At 45.0% G+C, this 22,379-nt stretch overlaps 1 protein-coding gene across 1 annotated transcript in view; it reads right to left on the bottom strand.

Annotated features, from left to right (window-relative positions):
- The window catches only part of ANP32B (acidic nuclear phosphoprotein 32 family member B), a 28,384-nt gene extending 8,721 nt beyond the window's left edge, over nt 1-19,663 (bottom strand). The window contains exons 1-2 of the mRNA XM_066604411.1: nt 19,338-19,663; nt 1,897-2,046 (exon numbers count right to left, since the gene is read on the bottom strand). Of these exons, the coding sequence (XP_066460508.1) occupies nt 1,897-2,046; nt 19,338-19,391 (204 nt within the window). The 5' untranslated portion in view covers nt 19,392-19,663. The remainder of the gene's footprint in view (nt 1-1,896; nt 2,047-19,337) is intronic.
- Nucleotides 19,664-22,379: the final 2,716 nt, after the last annotated feature.

The following is a 22,379-nucleotide window of genomic DNA, read 5'->3' as shown; positions in this document are numbered from 1 at the left end:
AGAACCGGACCGCGCCAGACGGACCCCATTGACTATTATGGGGTCCATTCCCTTTCTGCCCAGCTGCCTGTCTTTTGGATGGAAGAAAAAGGTTTTCTGACTACCTAATGCACACTGTTCATTAGTATGCAATGGTAGTCTAAGCTCTACATGCTAATCTGACTGGCCAGCACCACTAACATATCACATGGGCAGCACTGGCTAATCAAAGCAGATGTAGTCGCTTAAGGCCCTTTTACACGCAAAGAGAACTGCTAAATCATTCAATCTTTCAGTCGTTTCAAAGACCTATTTGCATAAAATGTTAATGGCCATTAACACTTTATCATCTTCATTTGCATGTAAAGGTGCCTCCAGGAGCGGTTTGCAGAGCCCACTGTGTGTTTAAACACACACCCAGCTGTATGAACAGCTACATTGTTCTGCTGCCAGCAGATTGCATTGTTCTCTCCCAGCTATTGTAAACATGCCGTGGGGAGAACAGTGTGTGGTCTATTGACAGATACATGTGTTTGCTTTCTCTCTCAGTGGCTGAATGATGGATATTAAGTTAACCTTAAAATCATTGTTCAAGTGAAAAGTGCAGGATGCCCGCATTCACATGTAACGATCATCGCTCGTTTTCGGCTGTTTGAATGAATTTTGAGCGATAACTGTTGCGGGTAAAAAGGCTATTGAAGCATACTAATGCACAGGGTGCAGCACGTAGTCAGAGAAGCAGTGTGGCCATCTTTGTTTCTCCAGACCCGGAGGGTCACTTTAAACTCAGTTTTACAAGAAAAAAAAACAGCTAATGTGGCAATAACACTAAGAGAATGTGTTGCTGGAGAGGGAAAAGGGGAATGAGGGAGGGAGAGGGGGAAAAAGGGGAATGAGGGAGGGAGAGGGGGAAAAAGGGGAATGAGGGAGGGAGAGGGGGAAAAAGGGGAATGAGGGAGGGAGAGGGGGAAAAAGGGGAATGAGGGAGGGAGAGGGGGAAAAAGGGGAATGAGGGAGGGAGAGGGGGAAAAAGGGGAATGAGGGAGGGAGAGGGGGAAAAAGGGGAATGAGGGAGGGAGAGGGGGAAAAAGGGGAATGAGGGAGGGAGAGGGGGAAAAAGGGGAATGAGGGAGGGAGAGGGGGAAAAAGGGGAATGAGGGAGGGAGAGGGGGAAAAAGGGGAATGAGGGAGGGAGAGGGGGAAAAAGGGGAATGAGGGAGGGAGAGGGGGAAAAAGGGGAATGAGGGATGGAGAGGGGGAAAAAGGGGAATGAGGGAGGGAGAGGGGGAAAAAGGGGAATGAGGGAGGGAGAGGGGGAAAAAGGGGAATGAGGGAGGGAGAGGGGGAAAAAGGGGAATGAGGGAGGGAGAGGGGGAAAAAGGGGAATGAGGGAGGGAGAGGGGGAAAAAGGGGAATGAGGGAGGGAGAGGGGGAAAAGGGGAATGAGGGAGGGAGAGGGGGAAAAGGGGAATGAGGGAGGGAGAGAGGGAAAAGGGGAATGAGGGAGGGAGAGAGGGAAAAGGGGAATGAGGGAGGGAGAGAGGGAAAAGGGGAATGAGGGAGGGAGAGAGGGAAAAGGGGAATGAGGGAGGGAGAGAGGGAAAAGGGGAATGAGGGAGGGAGAGAGGGAAAAGGGGAATGAGGGAGGGAGAGAGGGAAAAGGGGAATGAGGGAGGGAGAGAGGGAAAAGGGGAATGAGGGAGGGAGAGAGGGAAAAGGGGAATGAGGGAGGGAGAGAGGGAAAAGGGGAATGAGGGAGGGAGAGAGGGAAAAGGGGAATGAGGGAGGGAGAGAGGGAAAAGGGGAATGAGGGAGGGAGAGAGGGAAAAGGGGAATGAGGGAGGGAGAGAGGGAAAAGGAAAGGGACCAACATTTCCTGTGATAAGAAAACATTTATAATCTGAGACATCCACTGACCTTTTTTAACTTGGGTAGCTTTGGAAGGTTTGAAACAGACATCAACATGACATTTATTAGACTGAGGAAATCTAGATTAACGAACTCTCCTGTTAGACCCTCGATTTTGCCTTCTCGTGCTCTGCAGTTGTCAAGCACCAGTTCTCGTACCTGTAAAGAAACGATGCAGAATATTACCATTAGAATTGTGTCAAAAAAACCCTCAAACCAATACAGATAAGTCCGACAATTGGGCATGAACGTTCATATTATTGCTCGTTTTACCGACTGTCAGCCCATGTAAAGCTTCACCAGATCAGCCAACAAATAAGCAAGAGTTACTTCATTGACTAATCACATTTTTTTTTTTTTAGTAGCTGCAAAAAAACAAACAAAAAACAAACAAATCATTGTCAGCTGCACATCTTTCCATATGAACGTGAGGATGTTATACCAACATAGTGATTCTCTGTGAGGGATGAATAATTACTAGAGATGAGCGAGCATACTCGTCCGAGCTTGATGCTCGTTCGAGTATTAGGGTACTCGAGATGCTCGTTACTCGAGACGAGCACCACGTGGTACTCGTCTCGATTAAACGAGCACTGACCATTGAATTCAATGGAGCCGGCAATACAGCCGCCTCCATTGAAAGCATTGGGCTGCCGGCGAGCGCGGGATGAATTTTCGGGAAGGGCTTAAAAATATAAGCCCTTACCTAAAAATCATCCTAAAATGTGTAAAAAAAAAAAAAAAAGTCAGCATAAAGATCGTTCTCCTCTGCCACAGCTGTAACAGCTGTGGCAGAGAAGAACGATGTTAGCCCATTGAATTCAATGAAAGCCGTATTGCCGGCTCCATTGAATTCAATGGGCTAATATCGTTCTTCTCTGCCACATCTGTGGCAGATGAGAACGATCTTTATGCTGACAGTGCGGGGGGGGGCCCACTCTTGCCGCTATTGTGGCTTAATAGTGGGACCTGGGAACTTGAGATGCAGCCCAACATGTAGCCCCTCGCCTGCCCTATCCGTTTCTGTGTCGTTCCCGTCACTTTCGTGAATTTCCCAGATTTTCACAAATGAAAACCTTAGCGAGCATCGGCAATATACAAAAATGCTCGGGTCGCCCATTGACTTTAATGGGGTTCGTTACTCAAAACGAACCCTCGAGCATCGCGAAAAGTTCGTCTCGAGTAACGAGCACCCGAGCATTTTGGTGCTCGCTCATCTCTAATGATTACATGAACGACCATCTGTCCCGCAATGTGCCTGAATCGTCCTGCGTATAGGTTGGGTTTATTAATACTGGTGCATTAGTATCATTCCCAGTTGATAAATAATGAGTTTGGTCCAATGCTACTACCCTGATCATTTAATATTCTATATTATAATGAAGCTAAGTATATATACTAAAGCCCCTTTTACAAGGTTGTTCCAGCGATGATCGCTCCTGTGCCTTTCTTCATTGCTCAGTAAATGGAGGTGGAACGAGCCAGAAATCAATCAAGCTACCTTTATTGTAAAATATGCGGATCTTGCTGCTATGTTACACTGCAGTGCAGAAATTAAGACACTGCCAGCTACCACAACATAACCGTTCGCCCACCGGCGGTGTGACAATTATATCCTTAGAATCTGTAAAGGCGATGACTAGCGCACATCTCTATTAAAGACTATTCCCACCCAAATGTGAACAGCAATTCCATTTGCCCTGAAAGTAGTTTATTTGCTCTATAACGCTGATCCATGATGGCTCCATTTAGCATCACAGACCATCATCCATGCTGAATGCATTGTAATCGCAGCTCAAAAACTTCTCGTTTTGCAAAAAATGCAAACAAAGTAGTTTGTAAAAAAAAGAAAAAACTGGGAAAAAGTTTTTAAGACAAAGTACCCTGAACACAATGACCCACATCTATTAGGTATTTGCAGTGGGACTTGAAGGGAATTGAACTTTGTTCTAAGGAGCACAACTTTTAATACATCTGGTACACTTGGACAGGTCTGAACTTCCTTTTATGCCTGCTAGGAGCAGTCCTACACTTGTACAGTAGTGGCAGAAAGTTTTGCAGACTGATGTAAATTTCGGTTTTCACAAAGTTTGCTGCTTTAGTTTTTATAGTGGCAATTTGCATTAACTCTAGAAGAACGATACGATGAGTTGCAATAAGATTGTAAAGTCATTCCTTGCCGTGAAAATTAACTTAATCACAAAAACCGCACTTCGAGGAAAGAGGTTCAATTGCTGAAGAAGGCTTCAGGGCGCTTAAGAAAGTTGAGTCAGCGCCAGGACCGTCTCCTAAACAGGATTCAGCTACGGGATCGGTTAAACACCAGCGCCAAGCTCGCTCAGGAACGGCAGCAGGCAAGTGTCAGCGCATCCACACACACAGTGAGGTGAAGGCTTCTGGAGGTCGGCTGGGTGTCAAGAAGGGCAGCAAAGAAGCAATAATGCTCAAAAAAAAAAACACACATCAAGGACAGACTAGCATTTTGCAGGAAGTACGGGGATTGGACTGCAAATGACTAGGGTAAAGTTATTTTCTCTGAAGCCCCCTTCATACAACTTGGGACATCTGGAAGAAAGATTATCCGGAGAAGAAAAGGTGAGCGCTACTATGAGTCCTGTGTCATGCCAACAGTAAGCGAGAGGTCCGGAGGGTAAACAAAGATAACATGAGAGCAGGATATAAGAAGTGTTACTATCTTCTCTATCCAGCCATTTTTGAGGACGGGGCTGTGTCCCCTAAACACGTCAAATGCACTGGCTGATAATAAAGAACAATTGGTTAATTCCCTCGCCTTAATGAGCCTTCTGCTCTAAAGCTTGCGCTCACGGTCCATTATTTTCTGTGATTTATACAGTGACGACATTTGGGCTGGCAGCATCTTATTGACCATTTTCAGCAGGAAGGATAGGCAGAAGTCCCTCCCTTATACTTCTTGTTCCTCAGGGTGTCTGTATAGAGTTGGTCACCATCAAGAGTTTTCTTTACTCAGAAACACCTTCCAGATATTTTGCGGTGAGAAACTTTTATGCATATTCATTTTTTCAGCTTTCTCCCTGGAGTGGCTCAATTCCAAAAAAATATTTTGAAAGTTTTGTTCCAATGTTACTTTAAAGGGGTTTTCCATGTCATGTCCTTGCTCCACGTTCTGCTTCTTTCTGGGTCCTTCTGCATTCTTCCAATATGGCCTTGCATTCCTGTCACTATTCAATGCATGCTGTAATGCTAGGTGGGCACCAAATGCTCCTTTCAGGATCGGCTGGCCAATCACAACAGCCTATAATGTCTTAAGACTACCGATGCACCACCAGGGCTCAGGGTGGATCTGTAATGTAAGAATCAACACAGCCATGTTGTAAGAGTGAAGAGGGGCCCTAGAAAGAAGACGATTAGTCAACGGCAGAATGGGAAGAAAGGAGGGCACCGGGTAACACAAGTCACCCACACCCTGGTTCAGGGAGAAGTTTTACCCCGGAACGTGAGAGTTGTTTTAAAGTATAATTCTATATTCGTAGCTTGATCATGCCATTGGTTGGTAGAGGGGATTAAGATGTTATATGGCACAAATGTTGTACATTGCCACAAGTCACCTTTTAATCTATGCAATTTCGGTCAAAAGCAGAAGTAATAGAAGTTAGGACAAAAGTATTTGTGCACAAACTAGCTAATTCCATTCTATTTGTATACTTGGAAATATTCTTTTTACCTTTTGTATTGTATAATGCTTATGCCTGGAGGAAGACTTCTGGACAAGTGTACGTTGTTCTTGTCCACGGATTGAGATTAGAAATAGAATTGATCCCCTTGTTGAATATTGACTATGAAGCAACATTCTGCTGCTGCTGATCAGGGCCTGGACAACACCACAAGGTGAACAGAAAGCGGAAGTCTTCTATACCAGCAAGCAGACACTAGAGGGCAGCATCACACCCTTGTTACATAACACTGCACATAATCTCCTATGTGAAGAATGTGAAATGTCATCTTTCTACTAAGTATCAAAGGTGTATTTGGTGAATCACAAGGAAAACAAGCAAGTGGTAAAAAGTCACAAGTAAAGGATGGGCGACGATCAATAGATGAGAAAGGTTTATGGATGACAATAAACTGATCTGATATCTGTCATATTACAATGTGTTGAATTATTTAGGCCTCATGTCCACAGGGTTTAAATCCACAGCGTTTCTCCCGCACGCGGATCCGCGCGCCCATAGGGATGCATTGGACACCCGCAGGTAGTTAAATACCTGCGGATGTCATTTTCCCCCGTCAGGCGCGGATCCACATGCGGGAAAAAATCCATCCATGCTCCATTTTCGTGCGGGTCTCAGAATTAAAACTCACCTGCTCCGGACGATACTACGGTTCTTCCCTTCTTCGCGGCCGGATCTTCTTTCTTCGGCCCAGTGGATGTGCCCGGCGCATGCGCGCAGCACGCTGTTGGCGTGCCGAGCACATCCGCCGGGTGGAAGAAAGAAGATCCGGCCGCGAAGAAGGGAAGAACCGCATCGTCCGGAGCAGGTGAGTTTATTCTTCTTTTTAGGCTTCATGTCCGCGGGGCAGGTGGGACCCGCTACGGATTCTACATGAAGAATCCGCAGCGGACCTGATTTTCCCCGTGGACATGAGGCCTTAATTCACAAAAATGGGAAACACAAGAAACATGAAGGAAGTTTATTTACCACAATTATGTTAATGCAGAACTTCATAAAATACACTCATTGTCAAAAAACCATCTCTCCCCTAGAAGTTGTCGGAACTGAATGAAACTTTCTCTGTGCAGTTGTAACGTTAATATAAGAAAGTGATCACAATATCAGAGCAAAAGGATCATTTATTATGGAAAATTGACCCCTTGTAGGGAGGCTCTAGTACCCTCTTATTGAGGGGAGGCTGGACGGGGGCGAAGCTAAGTCCCGGGAACTTAGCCCCGCCTCCTCTCACTGCAAATAGTGCAGAGGGGCGGAGAGGGGGTGGAGATGAGGCAGAGGGGGCGGGATCTCAGTGCACTGCTCCCGGCTCTTCCAGCCTCCTCCCCCTGCAGACAGAGACGCCGTAGATCGGCCGGCGTGAATACCTGGCCGATGTACGGTCGTCTGAAACAGCCCTGATTGAACAGCTCCAATGTCAGAAGACGTCCGCCAGGGCATTCTTACCGTCTATTGCCAACTACTCTGCTGTTGGAGCCTCTCTGGCGCGCACACACTGGCTTTAGCCAGCAGATGGCACCATTGTATAACAGCAAAAAGAGAAAGCCGTTTAGGAAACCCCAAATCCAAAATTGCATTGGAAAGGGTTAATCCACTAGGTAAGTAGTGATGTACGCTACAGTCACATTACTATAAATGATTGGATAACTACAGCATTGTGTGCTTATATTCTACAGAACATAGCGGTACTCTATGGAGACAAACTATTGTTTATCCCCTAATAGACTTTGGATTGGCCTATGTGAAGGCCAAGCAACCTCATTTAACAGCGTTCACCATCAGGAGAACATTGCTCTGTGTAATAGGGCCCTTACTATATATTAAAGTTCACTGCAGAAAATGAACAACGCTGGAAAGTTGCGCCTAGTGTGTATAAAAAACACAGAGCTCTGGACTACCCGTTCCCTCAGCTCTGAGCCCCGTAGCATAGTGATGGTGATAAAGTCAAAAAATGTTAAAAAGGTGTTGATATAATATAATGGTCCCATATAAAGTTATTTAAATAGCGGGTAAGAAGAACTTGTGGTTCCATAAACTATTTATTTTGCAAAGCCAATTAAAGGAACAGTAAAAGTAGAAATGAATGCTAGCAGTAAGCAGGACATAAACCCGTCGCCCCGCCCGTCAGGCTGCAGACATTTCTGCATGTACTAGCATCTACAAGTCGTGCAGAAATCCTGCAGGAAAAAAAGTGCAAATTTCTAGTTGTTCTCTCCCATTTGCAGCTGGTAAATGGTTGGGGGGTGGGGGGGGGGGGTGGCAATACTTAGCCAAGAGGGTGGGGCTTAACAATACTTGTGCATTACTGCAGGCAGGGAAGAGGGGGAGGGGCCTTCCACAGCCAGTGATCACAGGATAATGGGAAGAACGGACCAATTTTTTTTTTTGCCGACATGGAACCACGAGAGGCGAGCATTAGCTCATTTGTCATTGCTACATATGGGGGACCTGATTACCTACAAAGTGTTGGACTTATTACAGATTGCGCACATGTACTGTGGAAAGAAAATCTGCCCAAAATGATGCAGACGCACAAAGATTTTCCTGGGAATGTGTGACATAATCCATAGCCAAAAGATTCAGCTACATCTCCAAGGGGGCCAAGGAGCAAATGCAGATGCGTTTACCCACCTAACCAATAAAAAACTGGCTAGTAGTCATACTTCATCATGAATACATAGCTACCGTAAATAGGATGGCCTACTTGTTAAGCGCTGTGCCTCTTTATATGGCACATGTGCAATTTATACTTTGTGTCAGAGGAAGGGAGCTGGTGCAACATAGTTGCACTTCAAGCAACGTCATTGCTGTGCAAGCCTTTAGTACCAAGTTAACCCAGCAGGGCATTATATTTGTGCAATTCCATATTATCTTTCTCATCAACATAATACAGAGCCAATACTCTGTGGGTGGATAGAGCAAAAGCACCGCGGCACTGCGTATTATGTGCGCATTTTTCACGTGCGTAATACACAATGCTAAAAGCCCGTTGATTTCTATTCAGCCACTCACATCTGCAGTTTTATTTTGCACATAAAAAGAAAAAAAAGCAGCATGTCCTATTTTGGCGCATAATACATACTAATATAGGCTTTAACATAAGCATCAATTATGCGTATTAGCTGTGTACTGTGTATTACACATGTGAAAAAGCTGCACGTAACAAGCAGTGACAATACGCCCGTGGGAGCGAGCCCTTATAGATTGACTTTCTCAACTGCCCTTTTCTGTTGCGCAATTTATTACAACTGCTAAAGAAAGTCAAGCATCAAAAGGTGGAGTTTCCCTGAAATGTGACAGTCACAGAGTGCTTATCTTAGGAACACCAGTTGCAAAGGAGGAATAGTCTATGGGCGGTCTGCGCACGCTTATCCATTTGCAAGGTTTGTACAGATAGGACGTGCCCAATGGGCATACCTCCCATTCAGTTCATAGATATATGTACACCGCATTACACTGTACAACACTTTGTATAAACTGCTGTGTGTACATGAGGTATAACTTATCCTGCATTTATCTCTAGTTTCCCCTCTCTAGGCTGTATCTGTAATCTTCCATTCTCTGTGAGCTGATGCAGCATTCGTTACGCAGATAAGAGTAGGATATCTTCTTGTAGCAGATATGTAACATGTAGGACATTTAACAGGACTGAGCAGTATAGATGCGATTTTGACTTCAACATTTTGATGCAAGACAGTGAAAGAAAATCAGCAATGTGTGAATATGCTCTAATAATTCCTGCTTTTGCTGCAATCTCTTAGATTAGCGCATGTAGAAATAATTGTTTTTATGAATTTTAAAAAAAATTGAATGCAGGCTCAGCATGTGAGATCGTTCGCTATACAAAAGATCTAAGGAAGAAAATGGGCACAATAGAATGTATGACAATAATAAATAAAAAAATTGCCATTTGCCATTACTATCATTGACCCATTGAGTGAATATCTCAGCACCAATACTATTTGGACATGTAAACAAGCATCTTGCAATCACAACAAACTGTCCCCCCCCCCCCCCACTCCCCCCTCGCTGGGATAGTACAGGGATGGATGATAAAGTAAGACATCAGTAATGGGCACCTGCGGTATAAGTTGACTTCTCTGAATAGGTTATCAGTTCCAATAGCTGGGAATACCCATTTAAAGGCTGTGGTCACATTTGCTTTTTTTCCCCGCCTTTAGCCATGTGTTTTTACATCAAAATGATATTTGTAATTGAACGTTAATAAAGAAGATTACTTTCTAGGCTTTCACCGAGTTCTATTACAATTATAGCTGGAGGAGGAGGAAGATTCTTGAACAATCTGTAAGTCAGGCAGAGCTAATGGGAGGGGTCTATTACGGGGGAGGAGACTTGTACACTTACTAATTCATACTTTTATGGCCCAGCTAACAAAGTGTAAAAGGCAATGGTCACTGTTGCTATATGCAATTATAAATGATACCATGGAGGAAGAAAGGGGAGCTGGCTCTGGTCTGCGATACCTCATTCACTGTTACTGCTCACGGTGCAGACCTGATGTATGCAGGCTGAGCAAGAGAAGAGATCTGACTGTATAGGCAGCAGCAGTAATAGTGTACGAGTTATCACTGATAACATACTTCACAGTATGAAGCAGGCCGACATGGCTTATAATTACACACAGATGTGGTGACCACTGGCACTCTGATGTTAGTCATAAAACCGTGAATTAGTAAATGTATGAGGAGTCTCCTTTCCCCAGACTTCTCTTGTGTAGCTATAAATGGCACCTCTCCCATCCACTGCACTGTCTAGTGCATATACCCATCTTTGCCCCCTTCTCTCATTAAGTTCCACAGTATCTGCCTGCTGGATTGTACAAGAACCTTAGGCCTCCAGCCATCACAGTTATGAGAAACAGGGCAAGATGTGAAAGGAAATGGGTGAAAATTGTTTTAACATTTATTTACAAATACCATTTTTATGTAAACTACATGGATTTAAAGAAAAAAAAACTGTGAATGTGTCCAAAGCCTTTAAAGAGATGTTAAGATTATTATATATTAAGAAATTGAGGACAATTTTAATACTAAATGGTTCTTGAACTGCTGTGCCTTTTCAGATATGCAGCTGAAGACTGTTGCTAGGGAAAATCCAAAAATCTGTACTCCGCTGCATAGCTGAATAGAGCTATTAAAGGGGTTGTCTCGCGGCAGCAAGTGGGGTTATACACTTCTGTATGGCCAAATTAATGCACTTTGTAATATACATCGTGCATTAAATATGAGCCATACAGAAGTTATTCACTTACCTGCTCCATTGCTAGCGTCCTCGTCTCCATGGCTCCGTCTAATTTCGCTGGCTTCTTGCTTTTTTAGATGCGCTTGCGCTGTGCGGTCTTCTGCCTGGTGAATGGGGCCGCTCGTGCCGGAGAGCTGCTCACCGCGTCGTCATCGTAGCTCCGCATCCGTCACGTGGTGCCGATCAGCCAATGAGGTGGCTGTATCGGCAGTGGAACGCGGAAGACAGAAGAAGAAACTCCACGGTGCACCATGGGAAGACCCGCGATGCACCGTAGGAGAAGACCAGCGGCGCCATCTTTAAAAGAAGAAAAGAAGAAGCTGCAGAACGCTGGTGCAGGTAAGTGCAATGTGCTTTTTAAAAACACATGCTTTCTTTTTCACAGGGCAGAATGCAGGGGTCCATTTAAAAAAAAAAAACACGCTTTTGCCGCGAGACAACCCCTTTAAGTACTGGGACGGCTCCCCTCCTGTCCCTGCAGCCTTCTCTACATTACTCTGAGCAGAGCTTGTACAGCAGACGTGTTGATTGTAATGAAATACTACTTCTGTGCTTTCAGCATCTTCTGTTCCTGTCTGGCCGCCACGCAATGAAACCATTCCCTCACAAAAATCTGCTGCCAGCTGCGCTTGCCAGTGTGCCCACTCCTGGCTGAAAGCCAATGCATGGTCTTGATGCATCGGGTATAATAGAAAACACTAAAACACAAATAATAATACTGAAAGGCACAGTATCTAATACATATTTGATCCAACGAGATACATTGCTCCAGGTCTCGGCTGGGACAGCAGTTCAAGATTCATTGATTATTAAGATCATCCGGAATTTGAGGATTCAATATATTTAAATAAAAATAAATAAAAATCTAAATGACTGTTACACTTTATTTATGCTCATCCCTCATTAATATGATGGCAATATCATACAATTCACACAGTGCAACTGTATTATTGCATTGAAGTCTGGGCCTAAAGGCTCATTCACACAGACATATGTATATTTGATCCTCAAAATACGCAGCATTTTTACAGTGTGTAGATATGCATATTTTACGTGTGAAAAAAAAACCGTAAGCAGGGCTTAAAGATGTCAGAACTATCCCTCTCAGGTCTCCTAGCGACCTGCATAAAATACGTAGCAGAAAGGCATGTAACATGGGTACATGCTGTGTGTTTTAACGCACACAAATAGTAGGTGGCGCTATTTTTTTTCACATGCGTGAAAAATGCAGGTTTGAATACCGCAATGCAAGTCAATGGGATTTATGCACTAAGTATTACGCACGTAATACGAACTGAAAATATGCTCATGTGAGTGAGCCCTAATACTGTACGTATGGGCTGCTTTAGACCAATTTGGATGCTGATGCTAACAATCCACACCCCACTTAGAAACATTCTAGGTATCATTAACAATGTCAAAAAACGTCTCCGTGTGGCTCGTGCCATTCCTAGATCCCATGTGTCAGTTTTACCCAAATCTTCCCCAGGACATTTTGTGACTTCATGATGACATCGCAGCCGGGAGTATTGCCAGTCCGTAAAAAGGAACTTATTATTTCAGTTCCTTTTCGTGTCATTGTGATGAATTCAAACAGTGCGGAAACCCACATTGTAATCCTGCAAGAACTTCATTGTAGCGCCTATTAGAATGCCAGGAGGGGTTTGTACTTTTTCCACAGAAGCCTAGGGTGGTACGATTTGCATTTGTGGGGTACTACGGTTGTAACAAAACAGTTTGTCCAGATAAATTCTGCTCGCTTATACTATTTCTTGGTGCAAACACCAACATCTATGATTTTAAATCAAGCTTTTTTCTTAATTAGAAGGTATGTTTAACCCTGTAGTGAGGAGCCTACTATTTTTTGCCTTGAGGACCAAGCGATTTTTATTGTTGCACTGCAAGTGCCATAACTCATTGACAGCCCGATGAGGGCTTGTTTTTTGGCACAAGCTTTGTATTTTAATGGCCTCACTATGGGGTACATATGGGTTGTGGAACTTGTATTAAATCTTTTGGGGTGAGGAAGTCCACAAATTCTGCCATTGTTTGGGGCTTTTGCTTTCACAGCGTTCAGCATTCGGTAAAAACAACATGATACGCCACTCTCAAACATGCGGCCAGCAAAACACGATGATTTTACTTTAGTTTTCGAACACATGTTCTTGCCTCCGACAGCGGATTCAGCACACCCCATCTTTGTGATGGGGTGCGCAAAATGCGGTAAAATACAGCAGACAGCGCTTGAAAATTGTGGCGCTGCAAAACACCGCGATCAAGTGCATGTCTGCGAGGCCCCAGTGAAATCAGTGGGTGCGTTACCACGGTGGTAAAAAGGGCATGTGTGAGAGTGGCCTTATATTTTTTATTGGTACCATTTGGACGCACATATGACTTTTGGGGTGCCTTCAGACGGCACCCAGCCGATAAACAGTCGTCTGAAGGTGCCTTTAGATTGGTTTTTTGTTACTTTTTAAGGGGGGGGGGGGGCGAACAAAAAAAAGCAATTCTGGCATGACTTTTGAACTTATTTTTAACAGTGTTCACCTTGCATGATAAACATTAGAATATTTTCATTGTCTGGGTCATTGCAAAGTGTAATACGTATTATGAGTCACTTTTTAATGGGTTTTTTTTTGGGGGGGGGGGGGATGTGTATTTATTTATTACTTTTTTTTTTTTTTAAATTAAACTTTATTGAACTGTTTTTAGTCCCTCAATGGGCCTTGAAGATGTGATCATTTGATTCCTAGGATATTATACTGCATTACTTATGTGATACATTCTACTAAGTGTATGGCAGCAGGCTATTAGACTGATGGAGGTGGGGGCTAGTAGGCTGAGTTACACGGCAGACATGAAGGCCTTTGTCAGGCTTCCAGCCTCCTTCCCCTGTCATCATCTTATATGCCACAGTTGCTATTATGGCATGTAAGTGGGTAAACTGCCAGGATCTGAGGTTTCTCTACTACTGGCAGTTATAGCAGGAGCCTGGCAGTCAGCGGTCGGCAGTCAGCCAAGCCACAGCCTTTAAAAAGATGTATGCGCAAGTTTGACCCCTTAAGAACCGTCCCCTTTCTACCCTCCCCCATTTGTTTTTTCCTCTCTCTTTTAATCCCCTAACGACCGCCAATACGCCTTTTGACGGCCTGTTTCGGCGGCCTATGTATGAAGAGAGATCACGCGGCGACCCCTCTTCATACAGCGCGGGCGTCAGCTGTTTATTACAGCTGAGACTCATGGGCAATAGTTGCAATCGGCCGCGTGGCTATTAACCCTTTAAACGCCACTGTCAATTCTGACAGCGGCATTTAAATCCCCCAAACGATGTTCGAGGGTCCCGTACAGCTCCCCGCGCATATTAGCCTTTTACTCCCCACTTCCACACGAGCCAACCTAAACAACCACTCACCGTGAATCAGGCACATCAAATAACCAATCACCGGGAATAAGTAAATCCAAACAACCAATTAGGTTGCGAATAGTGTGCATTTGGGGAGTAATAGATATATGCGCCCCCCCCCCCCCCCCAAGTGAGATTGCCAGGAGGCATATATTGTATTTCAGCCGCACTTCAGTAGCGGTGAGCGATTCCAGCGACCTCATTGGTTGTTGGGTACACACCCCCCTTTGGAGATCTGCACGAGTACTACTTCACGAGACCCGCAGGGGTTAGGTTTAGGGTTAGTCGCCGACCCTTCTACAACCGTGCTGCTGCTTATTTAACGGGCCGCCCACTCGTGCTCATCTCACAGCTACTGAAGTGTGGCTGAAATACAAAATATGCTGCCAGGAGCTGTATGGGTGTCATGGCAGCCGGGGTCCTTCTGAAAGGCCCCAGGGCTGCCTTAGCAGACTGCCTATCAAGCCATCCCCATGGGATGGCTTGATAGACTGCCTGGCAGATTGTAGTATGATCTAGTACTTTATCAAAGTATCGCTAGTTGTGGTCTTCTAGTGGGGGGGGGCTTACAAAAAAAAGGTAAAAATAAGATCATTAAAGTTTTATTCATTGTAAAAAATAAAAAAAAAAGTTATAAAGTTTAAATCACTACCCTTTTGCCATATCTATAACAAGAAATCTAAACCATAAAACAAAAATACATGTGATATTGCCGCGTCCGTAAAAGTCCGATCAATTTACCCCGCACAGTGAAAGTTCGAAAAAAAAGAACGCCAGAAATGTATTTTTTTTAGTCACCCTGTCTTCCAGAAAAAAATGCAATAAAAAGCGATCAAAAAGTTGTATGTATCCCAAATTGGTACCAATGTAAACTACAGAACATCTCACAAAAAGTGAGCCCTCCCACAACTATGTCGATGAAAATTTTAAAAAGTTATTTCACACAGAAGATGGCGGCAGAAAATTTTTAAAAAATTACATTTCTTTGAAAAAAAGAAAAATACAGTAAAAAAAAAAACTATACAAGTTTGGTATTGTAGTAATCGTACTGACTCATAGAATAAAGTTATCATGTCATTTTTGTTGCACTTTGTGCGCCGTAGAAACAAAACGCACTGAAAGATGGGGGGGAATGTCATATTTTTTTCTTTCATTTTACTCCACTTAGAATTTTTTTTAAAGTTTTTCAGTACATTAAATAGCACCATTGAAAACTACTACTCGTCCCGCAAAAAACAACAAGCCCTCATACAGCGACGTCGATGGATAAATAAAGGAGTTATGATTTTTTTTAAAAGGAAGGGGATTGGGGGTGGAAACGAAAAGGGAAAAAAAAAGGCCCGCGTCATTAAGGGGTTGAAGAATCATAACTGTTATTCATTGACATAACTGTCTGACGGCTTGTTTTTTATGGATGAGTTGTAGCTTTCAATTGCACTGTATAATTGACTGAAAAACTTTTTAAAAAATTCTTAGTGGAGTGAAAAAAATACAAAAAAAAAAAACCAACTAAAGAAAATGTAAGCTAAGTAGAAGACTCCCAGGCTCCTGCATGTGGAATTCAATCCGCCTGTGGACAGGAGGCCTTAGTCCACGGAAAGTGTGCGTCGCGTGTGAGAACTGGCCCTGCATGCGCAAAAGGTACAGTACTATGCACCAATACTTGCGCAATACTACCTCAGCCACAGCGCAAATACGGGAGCATTTAACACATATGCTCGTGTGAAGGGGCCATAATTTGCCATTTCAATGGCTGGGAGCAGCGGCGCTTTTTTTTTTTTTTGACGCACGCAAAAAATATGCCGACGCGTGTACGCAAAAATAGCAACATTTGTTCGGCAAGAATGCCACGTATGTGCTCCTGTGAAGCCGGCCTAAGCCATGTGACCTTGACCAGGTCCCTTCACCTACTTGTAGGTGAGCTGGCGGGGGTAAAAAAAAAATAAATAAATAAAAAAAAATAAATAAATAAAGGTAAAGTAACGGCTGGCCTTGTCAGTTTATACTGCATAAAAATGCAACAAAATACGCACAAATTCTATACACATCTTTGTAGCGAACGAAGTATAATAGCGGCCATCGGAGTCATATTAACATATCCCTTAGAGAACAAGCTAAGAGGCAGCGATAGACCGCCACGGGGTGGGATTGGCATCTCCCGTCGGGTGGCATCTTACAGGGCACCTTCAGACTGAGCGCTTTATGGTTGGGGGTGTCAGTTACTCTAGTCTGAGTCAGTGTAGGCAGAATGTTACAATGTATCAGCCCGTGGAACGTGCAGAGAAGATACATTGTAGCACATGAACTCGTCAAGGACTGGCCGCATGGAGGAGGGGGCTGACAGAAAGACATGGATGAAGGAGGGAGATTACACCTTCACCACAAGGGAGACGGCAGACAAAGGCGCCGAGGGGGGAGGGAAGGAGAGGAGGAGGAAGACACACTAAATACAAGGGAAACCTCCGAGCAAATGCCAGCCATGTCCGAGCAGAGCCATGGCGGAGGCGCTGAACGGGGCAAAATGGTGGTGGAGGGTGGAAGGCGGGCACTGCAGCTGTCACCAGAGAAGGCGACGGATCCAACATGGAGAGCGTCAGTGAGGAGGAAGACGAGAGGACAACATGGCGACGTCTCCTCCTCCGACACTGCCGAGCTGGGGGGATATGCCGCCGGATGAGCCGGCGGGATGTTGGCGCCACGTTACACGGTTATGGCTTTATTTCTCTCTCGCTGTATATACATATATCTGTGTGCTCGGAGCCGCGCATCTCCTCCCCGCTCCTGCGCTTTCCCGCCCGACTGAGGAAGAGGGAGGAGGAGGGGAACATGGCCGGGCTGGCTCTATAGATCTGTAGCGCCTTCCTGCCTCCATTATACACGTAAAGCTTGTCAGCCGCACACATAGCCGAAGGGAGGAAATAAAACGGGACATGTTGTGGGCATCAGCAGCGAGCCGGGCCGTAGTGTGGGCATCACCACCGAGCCGGGCCATGTTGTACCGTAGTGTGGGCCGTGAGGGGAGCGTCCTGAGGTAAAACCCTTCACAGGACACCGTACGTCCAGCCGGGACATGGCGCCTGCAGATCCCCTCACCAGCCGGCTCCTCCATTACACCGCTGTCACCTCACAGACACCCGCTCCTCCATTAGTCCCTACAATATCACCTCACACCAGCTGGCTCCTCCATTACACGTCTAATATTACCTCAGATGTAATGGGGGACATTGTATCATCTCACGGAGACCAGCTCCTCCATTACACTTCTATCACTACAGCATTACCTCACAGCCACTGTCCTCCATTAGTCCCTACAGTATTACCTCAGAGACCAGCTCCTCCATTAGTCCCTACAGCATTACCTCACAGCCACTGTCCTCCATTACACTTCTCACAGCCACTGTCCCCCCATTAGTCCTTACAGTATTACCTCACAGCCACTGTCCCCCATTAGTCCCTACAGTATTACCTCACAGCCACTGTCCCCCATTAGTCCCTACAGTATTACCTCACAGCCACTGTCCCCCATTAGTCCCTACAGTATTACCTCACAGCCACTGTCCCCCATTAGTCCCTACAGTATTACCTCACAGCCACTGTCCCCCATTAGTCCCTACAGTATTACCTCACAGCCACTGTCCCCCATTAGTCCCTACAGTATTACCTCACAGCCACTGTCCTCCATTAGTCCCTACAGTATTACCTCACAGCCACTGTCCTCCATTAGTCCCTACAGTATTACCTCACAGAGACCAGGTCCTCCATTAGTCCCTACAGTATTACCTCACAGAGACCAGGTCCTCCATTACACTTCTCACTACAGTATTACCTCACACACTGTCCTCCAGTACAGGTCATTCATTACCTCACAGAAACAGTCCCCCATTAGTCCCTACAGTGTTACCTCACACAAATACTGTCCTCCAGTACAGGTCACTAAATTACCTCACAGTCCTCCATTAGTCCCTACAATTTTACCTCACAGAAATCCTGTCCTCCATTAGTCCCAACATTACCTTACAGAAACCCTGTCCCACATTACATGTTACAACATCACCTCACACAAACACAGTCCTCCATTAGTCCCTACAGTGTTACCTCACGCTGTCCTCCATTACTTCACAAAAACACTGTCCCACATTAGTCCTCCATTGCATTTGTCACTACATTACCCCACAGAAACAGTCCCCCATTAGTCCCTACAGTATTACCTCACACAGTGTCCCCCATTACATGTCACTACATCACCTCACAGAAACACTGTCCTCCATTAGTCCCCACAATACTACCTCACAGAAAGTCCCCCATTACAGTATCACCTCACACAAACCCCGTCCCCCATTACACTGGAACAGCAGCAGCAACTTTCCAATGGACTTCTGCGTCCAACCCTGTCAGCGTGTGTATATATTATATATACTGTAGGGACATATATTGTGTGTGTATATATATATATATATATATATATAGTATACACACACACTGATTAATATATATATAGCGCTGACCCTATAGGCTCTAGTATACTGCTGACCCTATAGGACTACAGTATCGCTGACCCTATAGACTACAGTATCAGCATGGCGCTGTCCCGCTTCCTGCTGCCGCCGTGTCATGTCCCCTCACAGAGCTGCAGGCAGTGCCACCTCCAGCACACAAGCCCATAAGTCCCGCACGCTGTCCCCCGCCCCGGCCGGCTGTGCGGACCAGCAGCCGCTGCTCGCCGTCCACTTCTGAAGGGTTGTTGTTTATAAACCCTATAAAAGGGCGGCCAGGTAGTGAGAGGACTGCCTGTAAAACATGGCTACCGGGCTGGCGGAGGAAGAGCGTGAAGGAGTAGCAGGAAAAGCAGAGCAACTTCAAACTCTGGAAACCAATGAAACCATCCATCTAAATCTAATTTTCCATAACGCCATCCCTCCTCCTCCCCCTGCAGACAGCAGGCTCACTCAGCGAGCCCGGGCAAAGGGGCACAAAGTTAGAGGAGGCTTGTGGAATGCGTTATGGCGAGGAGGTGCCGGTCCTCGGAGGACAGTCCATGTGCCGGGGACCCCCGAGTAGTAACCCAAATGGGCGCTTACATCAGACGGCGTCCTGTTCCTCAGCTCCAGGTGAATCCTCTTCTTCATGTCCATCTTCTCGGCGTCCCTCGCTCTCGTCTATGGCTTTCAGCAGATAGTCGTGTTTTTGGCCCCCCCGTTCTTGGCTTTTGGGTTTTCTAAAGGTGATCCCAGCCGAGAAATTAAAAAAAAAAAAAAAGTTTCAAAGGGAGGGGTGTGAGGCCGCGCGCAGCAAAAGAGCAAGTTCGAGGTGTCCTTAATGGAGGGAGAGAGTCTGAGCGCTCTCTGTATAGGAAACGTGTGGAAGCTGCTGAGACCAAACGCCAAGTTACTCACAAGAGCGAGGAGGAGAAACCATGGAGGGAAAAAAAAGACACTGAAAAAAAAGGACATTGACAGTGCTGCCTCTTGTGGCCATAAGGAGGTTGTGCAGCCTGAGCAAGCAAATGCTGCAGCAAACAGCAGAAAGCGACACCAGGAGAGGAAAAAAAAAACCACACGCTTGCATAAGAAAGCTTCATGGTTTGTTTTATATCCAAACGGCATACATCGGGCTTTTTCTCACTTTGCATCTGTTTTATCTGTTCTTTAGAGCTGTGATGTGAGATTACTGTGTTTACCATCAATAAAAGGAGTGGCTCGGAGAGAGCGTGCCTTCTTCCAGTCTTTTTCTTTCAAGTTCTCCTTGCTCCTTGAAGATTTACGGTTATGTCATTATTCGTCTCCCCTTCAAGTGTCTGCTTTCTGTTTACGCTAAATGATTTATCGATGTCATCGTTCGCCAAGCCTGTTTAGACGGGCGGATACATCGTTGCACATTCAAATGAGCAATCGTTCAGTCGTTCATATTTACAGTATAAGAGAATGCGAATGATTGGTACTTAAACCGAACGATTAGCGAACGAGGCAGCGATGATTTTTATGCCTGCATGAACAAAAAGCAAACCATTTATGCCGAACGATTATCGTTCATTTTTGCTCGTTTAAACAGTTTTTTGAACAATAATCTTTCCATGTAAAGGGGCCTTTATTAGAACTGCTGTAAGGTTATGCCTGCAATCTCAGGGTTACCGGGTGCCAGTACTCCATATTTGAGGGGGGGGGGGGTGTTGGTGCAATGTATTTATCAGAAATAAAGTACTTGTAGGACAAGTCAAACTTGTAGCAGAACTTGTATCTGTTTTATAATTGTTTGTGGTACATCATATAATCCTGAGCTCTTTGTGCATCATTTTTAAGGTTCTGTCAATCCATATCCTTTTTTATATAATTATTTTTAAATTGTGCATAAAAATCCATATATATTTTACACATCTGCACACGCAAATTAGTCGTAATGTCAAAACCTGCCTAAGGGCTTTTTCACATGGGGAGCTACATGCGCTTAAAAAACCTGCGGCTATTAAAGCCAATGGTTTCCTATAGGAATGTTCAGATTCCTTCCTCTGAACATTCCCATAGGAAAATATTGGTTCCAATAACCGTGTGGGTTTTTTTTTACGCGCGTAGCTCCCCATGTGAAAGAACCTTAATATTGTGTAGTGTCTCATGCCTCCAAAACATCTCTGATCCATTGAGGCATGTACTCCACAAGACCTCTGAAGGTGTTCTCTGGTATCTGGCACCACTAAAGACCATTTACACACACAGATGATCGTTAAAAATTCATCAGAAACTGACAGTTTTGAGCGATCATTTTGTATCAGCTACTAATTGGCTAATCAGCCCATTAATAGCTAACTAGCTTCATTTGCATGTATTTAGAGAACAGGGGGTGGTCTGTTCTCTAAACACATCACTATTGTTCTCCAGCAGGACAGCTGCTGAAAGAATGTTATCAGCGCTGCCCTCAGAGAACTCAGTGTGCGGTCAGTCTTATCAGTCCCGCTGGATTTTAGGCTGCATTCCCACGAACGTATATCGGCTCGGTTTTCATGCCGAGCCGATATACATCCTCCTCATCTGCAGAGGGGTGAGGATGGAAGAGCCAGGAGCAGGAACTGAGCTCCCGCCCCCTCTCTGCCTCCTCTCCGCCCCTCTGCACTATTGGCAATGAGGAGAGGTGGGTTGGGGCGGGGCTAATTTACAGAACTTAGCCCTGCCCCGCCTCCTTTCATTGCAAATAGCAGAGAGGGGGCGGGAGCTCAGTTCCTGCTCCTGGCTCGTCCATTCCCCCCCCCCCCCCCCTGCAGATGAGGACGACGTATATCGGCTCGGCGTGAAAACCGAGCCGATATACGTTCGTGGGAATGCAGCCTTAAGCTGAGCTGGACTTGGCGATGGACGAAAAGTGCACGGTAAGTGCATGATGGGCACACATAGATGGCTTTTGAGCGATAATTGTTGTGTGTAAAAGGGCCTTTAAGGTATCTTTACACGTAACAATATATTGTTTGCCTAAACAAACAAGCAAATGATGTCACAGTTTGCTCAGGCAGTCAGTTTAGACACAAAGATAAATCATTGATTTGTTTGTTTATTGTACCAGTGAATGAGAACGACTGAACGATTGGTGTTTAAACTGAATGATTAGCAAATGAGCCAACGATGATTTTCCTGCTTGCATAAAATGAACAGCGAACGATAAGCAAACAAATTATCATTCATTAATCAATTGTTGGCCGTGTTTACACAAAAAAGGCAATCATTAAAATTTGAACAATCAATTTTTTGGAACCGTAAAAGGCGGAACAATACACTGGACCATAGTTGTATGCAGAAGCACCCGACAGGCATTCGAATGATAATCGTTCCTGTGCTTTCACACTGAAGCGATCATTGCTTAGTGAATAGAGGTGGAGTGGGGCAGAGATCGCTCCGGCTGTCCTCCTCCATTCACAGTAAACAGGCAGTCGTTCATAGATGAACAAATGTCTATTCACACAGACCGATTGTCATTTGATTTTTATGCACCATCTGAACAATAAGCGAACAACTTATTGTTCGTCAGCGAGAATCTGAATAATTACTCGTTCCATGTAAAAGGGCCTTTACAAGCAGATCTTTCAAGGAGGGACCTGTAAGCTCCTCTGATAAGGCCCCTTTTCTTGTAGGCGCCCCATT

Source organism: Eleutherodactylus coqui, chromosome 5 (assembly GCF_035609145.1).
Source record: "Eleutherodactylus coqui strain aEleCoq1 chromosome 5, aEleCoq1.hap1, whole genome shotgun sequence".
NCBI classification, from domain to species: domain Eukaryota; kingdom Metazoa; phylum Chordata; class Amphibia; order Anura; family Eleutherodactylidae; genus Eleutherodactylus; species Eleutherodactylus coqui.
This window is presented reverse-complemented; position numbering and strand designations above follow the sequence as displayed.